The sequence below is a fragment of the Aotus nancymaae genome, unplaced genomic scaffold (genome assembly GCF_030222135.1).
Source record: "Aotus nancymaae isolate 86718 unplaced genomic scaffold, 86718_ANA_hifiasm-v0.15.2.pri h1tg000095l, whole genome shotgun sequence".
NCBI classification, from domain to species: Eukaryota; Metazoa; Chordata; class Mammalia; order Primates; family Aotidae; genus Aotus; species Aotus nancymaae.
In genome coordinates this window covers 2,801,271-2,811,083 of record NW_026988510.1, presented here as the reverse complement: position 1 = coordinate 2,811,083, position 9,813 = coordinate 2,801,271, and the positions used below count along the sequence as shown (strand labels likewise).

At 51.7% G+C, this 9,813-nt stretch overlaps 1 protein-coding gene and 1 long non-coding RNA gene across 3 annotated transcripts in view; one reads left to right on the top strand and one right to left on the bottom strand.

Annotated features, from left to right (window-relative positions):
- The window catches only part of LOC135271882 (uncharacterized), a 30,653-nt gene extending 21,137 nt beyond the window's left edge, over positions 1-9,516 (top strand). The window contains exon 3 of the long non-coding RNA XR_010340001.1: positions 3,244-9,516. This is a non-coding gene — a long non-coding RNA (uncharacterized LOC135271882). The remainder of the gene's footprint in view (positions 1-3,243) is intronic.
- Positions 1-9,813, bottom strand: part of FBXO31 (F-box protein 31) — a 50,469-nt gene that overhangs the window by 5,721 nt on the left and 34,935 nt on the right. For both annotated transcript variants that reach the window (XM_012466081.2, XM_012466084.2), the window contains 3 exons: positions 3,696-3,805; positions 2,558-2,711; positions 1,231-1,634 (listed from right to left, as the gene is read on the bottom strand). In XM_012466081.2, the coding sequence (XP_012321504.1) occupies positions 1,231-1,634; positions 2,558-2,711; positions 3,696-3,805 (668 nt within the window). The remainder of the gene's footprint in view (positions 1-1,230; positions 1,635-2,557; positions 2,712-3,695; positions 3,806-9,813) is intronic.

The window sequence follows — 9,813 nt, the reverse complement described above, 5'->3', positions numbered from 1 at the left end:
ACTACAACACTATTTGTATGCCTCTCTGTAAACTCCTCAGTCACCATTATACATGTGAACATGAAGAAAGCCCCACCCAGACATCCAAACCCCATCTGGGAGCTGGGCCGGTGGCACCTCCCTCCATGATGGGAAGTTTAGTGGGAAGTGCAGACACATGGTGACATGGCTTGCAGGTAAAAGGAAAATAACTCATAACGTGACAATGGCAGAAAAACTTTGATGCCAGGAGACTGACAGGCAGACCCTCAAAATGACCCCCAAGGCCACTGTCCAGCAGAACCCTCTGTGCTGATGGAATGTTCTAGAGCTGCACATATGGTCCATCAGCCATATGTGGCCAGGAAATACTTGAAACATGGCCTGGGTGGCTGAGGGCCTGGATTTTTCATTTTATTCCATTTCAGTTCATTTAAACTTTAACGGCCCTAAAGGCTAAGAACACAGGACAAGGGCCTTGTTCATCTATGAGGAGCAGCCTGAATGGAAGGAGACCGGGCCACTGAAGGCAGTGGCCCAGACAACTGTGTAAAAAAAAGTCAGTAAGATAGCGGCTGGCAGCTGTGCAGGCCTCATCCCAAGTCAGCAGCCCAAGCCCTGCAGGGCCAGCGGCAGTGCCAGCACCTGCCATGCAGTCTTAGTTGGTGTCCACTCCACTGGCTACCCAGGCACTGGCCTGGCCCAGCAGAGGCGGGAAGGCATGGAGGAGGGAGAGGAGGAAAGCAGTACCCACATCTGAACCGCATGCATGGGGAGATGGCCAAAGGTGCCCAGAAAGATGCCACCCAGGACAACACCCAGGCAAACCAAAGTGGGCTTTCCACAGGGTGGGTGGGTAGGTAGGGAAGGGGACTTTGTTTCCTGCTTTCAAAGCTGTTGGATACTTCACCTGATTTTTCACTCGATTGACTGGAAACAAGTAGATTTAGAAGCCACTAGTGGGGCAGCACTATTGCAGGGATATGGGGCATTAGGAGGCCTTGTGCCCTGCAGCTCTGAGGTCCCCCAGAAGGGGTGGAAGGATAGGACACAGCTGTGCGGCCGCTTACTCAAGTGCTAAGGGACATGCTCCAAGGGGTCAGAGGCCAGACCCACTCGTGTCCCAAAGCCCCAGCTGCTACCCTCTGTGAGGTCACAGGCCCTCTCTGCCCATGCTGGGTGTGGGTGTGGGGCCCTCTCTGAAGCCCATGCTGGCCTGCCCTCCGGCCCCAGTGCCCACCACATCCTTACCACATCCTGCAGGTACGGGGGTAGTCTTCATTCCTGGAGCTCACGCCCACAGGCAGCACAAATGGCTGCCCCTGCCCACTCTGGGCAGGCTGTTCGGCCACAGCCGCGGCATCCTCAGGCTCACCGCCATCCTCAGCAGGTGTCCCGTCTGGGCCCCTGCTGGGTGCCTCTGCCCTGGGCTGAGCAGGACTTGGCTGGGACTCCCGGAGGCCCTGTCGGCCACGCCCCTCGCCTGCCTCGTACCCGCCTTCCTGCTGCTGCTCCTGACGCACCCGCTCTCGCACCTCCAGGACGATGCGGGACAGCTCGTTGAAGTTGCGCTGGTTCTCGAGGTCAGGCAGCTGGATCTGGTGTCTCAGGTCGATCTCTACCGTCTGCTGCCCGGCGGGGATGTTGGGGTCACCCTGTGGAGCGGGTGGTGGTCAGCAGGGCTAGGGCCAGCAGCGGCAGCACCACTGTGTGGGATCCAGCCCAGTGGCTGAATGAGCTGGCACCAGCCCTCCTGCTGACTTAGCAGCATCCTTTACAGAGGAAGAAGTCTCAGAATCCCTTAGAAAGTGGTGGGGGCCAGCGACACCTATGAGTGCCCGAGGACAGCAGCTGGCTCACACCGGCTCAACCACACCCCCAGTTCAAGGAACATCCCAGAGCCAGGCAGCAGCCTAAGGGACAGCCCAGATCTGTCTGCCTGAAAGGCACAGCTTAGGAGCCAAACCCCAGGAACATCCTTCAGCCCCGAAACTCCATGAGGAGTCCAGGAGCCAAAACACTGGAGTCCAGGGAATGCCTCATCATGTCAGATGTGACCCTGATCCCTGGAGGCTCAAGGAAGAGGCTCTAACCCTTCAGGCATTGTTTTCCAGGATCCCTAATAATCACGCAGGGCAAGCAGGCAGCATGTGCCAGCAGCCCTGGCATGGGGAATGACCCTCTGCTCACAACAGCCCTGTTCACAGTCATGGGAGAGGAGCAATACTGGGGCTCACCACACAGCCCATCCTCAGGTCGCTCCCAGGAGAGGAGCTGCCGAAGCCCCGACAGGGTGGGAGCTGTCTGTGAGTACAAGGGTCTCCATGCCGCTGAGACCTCCCAGGGCTGCTAGGGTGGCCAGAGCTGAACGCTGTTGTGGAAGCACACAGACTCCCTGAGGGTTTCATAGAAATGTGATTCTAGTTCAGTGGGGCTGGCTGGGGCCCTAGAATCTGCATTCCCAAACTCCCAGGGCTGTGAGTACAAGCCCACTCTGAGGAGCAAGGGCACCAGGGATCTATGTCTGCCCAAGTTCCATGACTCCACAGCCCAGCTGGCCAGGGTAGCCACCACTCACCGTGATCTTGGTGCCCCTGGCACGCCGGCCATGGAAGCTGAGCATCACAATCTCCAGTCCGTGGCTGCCATAGGTGCCTTTGAAGAGGCCTGGCTTGATGAGGTCATCAGGGCGGCTTGGTGGCAGGTAGATGCGGCGGTAGGTCAGGCAGTTGCTGTGGGAAGCAGGTATGTCAGCACAGGAGGGCTGGGCAGCAGGACTGCGGATGCACAAGGCACCAAGGCCAAGCTTTGCAGGGCAGGGTAGGGCGGGCAGCTCAGCTCAACCAGGGCCAGGCATCCACCAAGCTGTGGGCAGCAACGCCCCTGGGGGAGTCCTCACCCCCACCCACCTGCATGCATGCTTTCAACAGGGCTTCTGAGGGGAAAGGAGGCATCAGTGCCAGTGCAGAGCTTCAGGCGGGAGGGGAAAGGAAGTGCCCCTTTGCTCTCATTACCGGGGGGAAAGAGCCCAAGTCACCAGGCTGAGCAGCGCCACCCTCTAGAGCATGAGTGTTGGCAGGGGTGACAAGAAATCAGACAAAAACAGACACCCAGGTGAAGGAAGGGGTCTGGGGCTGTGCCACAGCAGCTACAGGGAAGCCTGCACTCCCAGCATTGAGAGACAGAGAGAGCGTGTACTCCCAGCACCACCAGGAGAGAGGGGCTGTGCTGCTTCACCCATAGAGCTATGCTCTCCACCCATAGAGAAAGGACTGCACTCCCAGCACTGACAGAGAGAGATGTCTGGTCCTAGTACCCAGAGAGAGAGGCTGCACCACAGCAACCACCAGGAAAGGGCTGTTTCCAGCACCATCAGGAGAGAGGACTGTGTCCCAGCACTCACAGATAGAGGGACTATGCACCCAGCACCTACCAAGAGAGCTGTGCTCCCAGCACTACAAGGAGAGAAGACTGCGACCTAGCACCCACTGAGAGAGAGGCTGTGTTCGAGCACCCAGTGAGAGAGGGAAGACTGTAACCTAGCATCCATAGAAAGAACTATGCTCTCAGCACCACAGAGAGAGGGGCCCCACTCCCAGCCCACAGCAGGAGAGAGGACTGCATACTAGCACCCACTGAGGGGGAGACAGGACTGTGCCCCAACACCCACCAGGAAGGGGCCAACCCAGCACCAAGTGGGAGGCCGCCGCACTCACTCGTACTGACTGGTGTAGATAAACTTCATCAGGATGAGCTCCTGCATGTGCTCATGGAAGATGTCCTCCAGTGTGCGCCCCCATTCCTCCCTCAGCCATGTCCGAAATTCCTTCCAAAAGAACACAGGTTATGAGTATCCATATGACAGGATGCCATGAAGAGGATGCGCTGCTGAGTGGACACAGTGCTTCATTCTTTGTCAGCGAACCTGCACCTGCAGAGCCCTCCTGGTGGGGCAGAATTGACTTGGTGCTAGGAAGAGAAAGGGGAGCTGCCAGGTTTGACCCCATGTCAGAGGTGCCTGCTAACACAAAATGAGGGTCCTGAGCCCTTAGGCAGCTAGGCAGGAGGCAGCATGGGCCATGGGGAGCCCAGGTGAAACCAGAACTCCAGGTGGGATTCCCTTTTGTGCCCACCAATGGGGCAGGAACAGCATCTACACAGACTATCTCTGCACAGCCCAGCCCCTTGGCCTGCCTCTCTAGCTCCTGGGAGCCTGAGTGTTCCGGGACCCCTTATCACCAACCCTGAGCCATGAGAGTCAGCCAAGGATGAAGTGCTGACCCCTCAGCCAATGACTTTTCAAAGCAAAAGTGGGTTTAAGGGGGCTCCCAAAAACTCTGCAGCCTCACCAATCTATCCTACATTCTGCCATCATGCAGTGCTAAGGATATTTCATCCTTAATGGTTCAATTCTACAAAACTTACAGAATTCATCCAAACTTCCAAGGTCCTAGCTCAATACAGTATTTCGAGTCATGATCTAGACTTAACTCTGCAAAGGGATGCATGAGCAACTCACAAAAAAGAGCAAACACTAAGGTCAATCACTTTCAAACGCCACTGCTCCAACCTCCCAACAAAAAACAGCAATCACTGCAGGGCCTGTGCTGAGCACCTGGCAGGATCACAGAGTCAACACAGAAGCCTCCTGGATTTTCATGTCTTAACACCACAAAATATAAAAATGAAACTTTCAAAAACTCTATGTACAGAATCCTCAAAAAACTTAAGGCTTGGGAATACATGTCACAAAATAGGTGGAAGATCTATTCTGAAAACCACAAAACACTGCTGAAAGAAAAAACCGCCTGGGTACATAGACACACCATGTGTGTGGCCTAAGCACCATCTCAGCCCCATTCCAAGCGCAGTTCTCTCCAGACTGATCTACACATCTGACATCATGGCGACTGGGTACACAGAGATGCCATGTGTGTGGCCTGGGAGCCATCTCGGCCCCGTTCCAAGAGCAGTTCTCTCCAGACTGATCTATGGATCTGACATGCCAACCGCAAGCCCACTAGGCACTACAGCAAAGTGAACTCGCCGAGGCTGAAATTCCTGTGGAAAAGCAAAGAACCCTGACAGACAGGCAATCAGGAAAATCAAAACCAAAGTGGGAGAACCGGGCAGCTCTCAGGACTTGCCCAATACAAAGCTCCCGTCATGAGATGGCCACCAACCTCAGGCCTCACACAGGTGCCAACAGAGCCAGGAGCCCAGAAATATTGGCGCGGCTGCCTGATTGTATCAGAGGTGCCCACGCCTGCCCCTGAGGAAAGAAAGGGTTTCAGCAGGGTTCTTCATCAGCTGGGTTTTCATATAGAGAAGAAGGAACCCTGACCCCACCTCACACCACACACAGGATCATTCAAGATGGGCCACAGGCCTCCACACAAATGCAGAACCTAAAGTGAAGCTACCAAACTTACATGTTTAAAAAAAAGAAATGGCACCTATCTTTGCAAACTGAGTTTCTTGGGACTCAATTTTTAGGACTTTTTTAGGACTCAAAAAATAACCATAAAAGAAAAATATTTCACAAATTAGACTTCATGAAAATTAAAACCTTCCATTAAAATGGCTGAACTTAAGGAGGAAAGGCTCTTCAAATAACGGATAGAAACAAAAAACTGAATGTAATGAACAAAGATTTCAATGTTACCACCGTGGGTAATGAGACTTCAACTCAACACCATCAGGAAGATAAGCCACAACGTCACTTTGCATAAAGAGGTCCAAGCAACGGGACTACCAACCAGGCCCTGTTAACCAGAACAAGGTCCTCCCAAGCATGTTTATTATGAAACTACTTATCAGGGCAACACGTACAGGCACCAAGAAAAAAAATCAGGCAGCCCAGGACATGCATGACACTGATCAATTTCACATTTACCCAGAGCCTGCTCACTAAACACGCTGTCCTCGCAACCCTCACAGCAGCCCTGGCAGAGGGGGCTGAAGGTGACAGGGATGGCTGCTTGGGACAGGGGCATGGCCCATTCTCCCCTCTCTCTGCCCCTTTCACAGGCCCTAGATTTCCAAAAGCTGCCTGGGACAGAGGCATGGCCCATTCTCCCCTCTCTCTGTTGCTTTCACAGGCTCTAGATTTCCAAAAGCCTCTGTCTGAAGGGAGGGGTCTGAAACACAGGGGTGGGAAGGGAGATGGTAGCTTGGCCTGGCCCAGCACCCATACAGAAAAGGCCAGGTCTGAGTGGGCCTGAGGGTTGTATTTCTCACAAGGACCCAGGGTTGAGGGAACCCGCAACCGCAGTAATATCATCAGATCATGCCAGTGAGGCAGCCTGGGTGCAAGGAACAACCTCACAGAGCGGAGGTGACTCACATAGAGGCGTAGGGATGCCAAAGGGACAGCACTGCCCTTGCAGCCTCCCCTGTCCACAGCCCAGCCCCTCCAACCTCCCTGGGCAGACAAGACTTCACTCCCTTGGAATATGCTTGACAAAGGTTTGGCTGCGTCCCTACCCAAATCTCATCTTGTGTCGCTCTTTCAATTCCCACGTCATGGACGGGATCCCGTGGGAGGTAACTGAATCGTGGGGTGGGTCTTTTCCATGCTGCTGTCATGCTAATGAGTAAGTCTCACGACCTGATGGTTTTATAAAGGGGACTTCCCCTGCACAAGTGCTCTCTTTTTTTTGCCTTCCACCATGATTGTGAGGCCTCCCTAGCCACATGGAACTGAGTCCATTAAACCTCTTTCCTTTATAAATTATCCAGTCTTGGGAATGTCTTTATCAGTAGTGTGAAAATGGACATACACCGCTGATCCAGAAGTTCTTAACCAGCAGAGCACAGGGAAGTCCCAAATTCCTGTGCCCAATCTTTTACCTCAGTTGTGAAAATTATCGGGATGTGTCACCATGTCCAGATCTCCTGGCACATCCTTTTTCTGGAACCCAGCTCTTCCGGTAACCTACCTGCTCTCTGGCCTGAAAGACTTAGCTAGAAAGTGGAGAGGAGCTCCTAGCCGATGCATAAATCCACAGACAGCCCTACCCTCCTGAACCCCCACACAACCTAAAGGAAAAGCAGTGAGGACACTGCAGGCCTCAAGATAAAGTAAGTGTGGGACCAGGTGACAAGCCCCACAGGAAGGCATGGACCCCTGCAGGAGAAGAAAGGCTGGTGTCACTCTAGAATGGTTGGTACGGCACTGTCACCAGCGTGAGCGTCTGCTCTGCCTGGGACAGTGGCACCCTCACCCTGTCGACTCTGGGAGGGAGAGCTCAGGAGCGGCAAGAGCCAAGGGAGTGCGTTGGACAGGGATGTGGACATCACACAGACGGCAGCGCCCCATACACTGACCGTAAGTAAGCATGCTGCGATTCAAATCACAAGAAGAGACAAGGGGATGTTTCTGGGAAATAGCTACTTCTGGAGTTCATATAGCAAATGAGCAAGATAAGCCAGGAACATTCCAGAATAGAAGGGGAACACAGGCAATTAAAGTGATAGGCTGGATGCAGTGGCTCCCAGCTGTAATCCCAACACGTTGGGAGGCTGAGGTAGAAAGATCATTTGAGCCCAGCCTGGGCAACACAGTGAGACCCTGTCACTAAGTCATAAGTAAAATAAAATTAAAATGTAGTGATAAAACTACAAGAATTAGAATAGTGTGGTACTGACGTGTAAACAGATATAAGGATCAGAATATCAAGTCCAGAAATGAATGGAATATACAGGGTAACCTAGGACAAAGGCACACTTCAAATTGATGGAGAAAGTATGGTTATTCCACATCCAGTGTGGAGATAATGGAGCAGGATGCACAGAACCAAGGCTGGGGCTAAGCCTTACATTTCACATCAGAATAAATCCAACAGAACCAGATACAGACACAAGAGAAGAATGAAAGCAGAAGCTCATTTGTAAACATATCAGGGTGGGGAGAGATCTCGGGCACTAAACCAAGAGGCTTTTAAGGAAAGATAGATACATCTGCTTTTGTAAAAATTTTAAATATGGCTGGGTGCGGTAGCTCACACCCATAACCCCAGCACTTTGGGAGGCCAGCGAGAAGATCACTTGAACCCAGGAGTTTGAGACCAGCCTGAGCAACAAAGTGAGACACCCCCGCCATCTCTTAACATTAAAAAGTTCCCTGGATGAAAACACATTGTAAGACAAATCCAAAGACAAAAAAGAAAAAAATCTGGCAACTCCTATCTGGACGGGCTTCAATTTCCAAATAGTTAATGAGCTCCTACAAACCCACTTGAAACCCGCCAACACCAAAGAGAAAGAGAGGCATGGGCTATGACAAGATAGACAGTTCATGAAAAAGAGCCCCAGACAGCTCTTGACCCCAAGACACTAGGCTGGCCTCACTAAGAATAAGGGAAACATCAACTCACACCACCATCAAGAGTCCAGCAAAGCATTCGCTTTCACCTTCACTCCTGGGGGTTTCTCTCGTTTCCACAAGGAGCATAATGTTGTTATATTTAAAGTCAGGAAAAATACTACTACAGTTCAAAATCAGTGACCCACACACAGAAGTCAGCTTACAGGAACTTTTCTTAATCCCAATGTATATAGTACCAGAAATAGAATATGGTTTTTTTTTTTTTTACGGGCTCAACAGCTGAGGAGTTTCTATTCTTGAAAAATCTGTTGACATTTTTCACTTAAATGTGACACCACAAGGCTGGGTGCAGTGGCTCATGCCTGTAATCCCAGCACTCTGGAGGCCGAGACAGGTGAATCGCCTGAGGTCAGGAGTTCGAGACCAGTCGGGACAACATGGTAAATCCCTGTGTCTACTAAAAATACAAAAATGAGCTGGGCTTGGTGGCGGGTGCCTGTAATCCCAGCTACTTGGGAGGCTGAGGCAGGAGAACTGCTTGAACCCAGGAGGTGGTGGTTGCAGTGAGCTGAGATTGTGCCACTGCACTCCAGCCTAGGTGACAGAGCAAGACTCTGTCTCAAAAAACAAAAATGTGAGCCACAGCAATCACACATATGTTATATGTTTCTGTATATAAAATCAAATTAAAATGACAGCATAATAAATGAAAAAAATTTTTCCGTTATTTATCATCTTCACGTGCCATCTATTTGAGAAAACAGGAACCTCACTTACCTGCAAAGGATCCCAAGAAACAGTACATTTGGTTCATCTTAACCCTCTCTGCAGTCCTCAGGCTGATAGGGAAACCACGAGAAATTCAAACGGGCTAAGAAATGCAAACCCTGCCAGGCATGGTGGTTCACACCTGTAATCCCAGCACTTTGGGAGGCCAAGGCAGGAAGATGGCTTGAGCCCAGGAGTTTGTGACCAGTATGGGCAACATGGCATAAACCTGTCTCTACTAAAAATACAAAGAAAATTAGCCAGTCATGGAGCGTGCCTGATTAATTTTTTGTTTTTTCTTTTGAGACAAGGTCTCACTCTGGAGTGCAGTGGTGCAATCATAGTTCACTGCAGCCTCGACCTCCTAGGCTCATACGATCCTCCCACATCAGCCTCCTGAGTAGCTGTCATGCCACCATGCCAGGCTAATTTTTTTGTTTTTTGTAGAGACAGGGTCTCACTATGTTACCCAGACTGGTTTTGAACTTCAGACTTCAAGTGATCCTCCTGCCTCAGCCTCCCGAAGTGCTGGGATTACAGGTGTGAGCCACTGCACCTTCCTTCTTAAGAATATTTTGAAATGGCAGTAAGACTTAGATCCTTGAATACTAAAACTCAAGGACGGTATTAAAATACTTAGGCCAGCCGGGCGTGGTGGCTCAAGCCTGTAATCCCAGCACTTTGGGAGGCCGAGGCGGGTGGATCACAAGGTCAAGAGATCGAGACCATCCCGATCA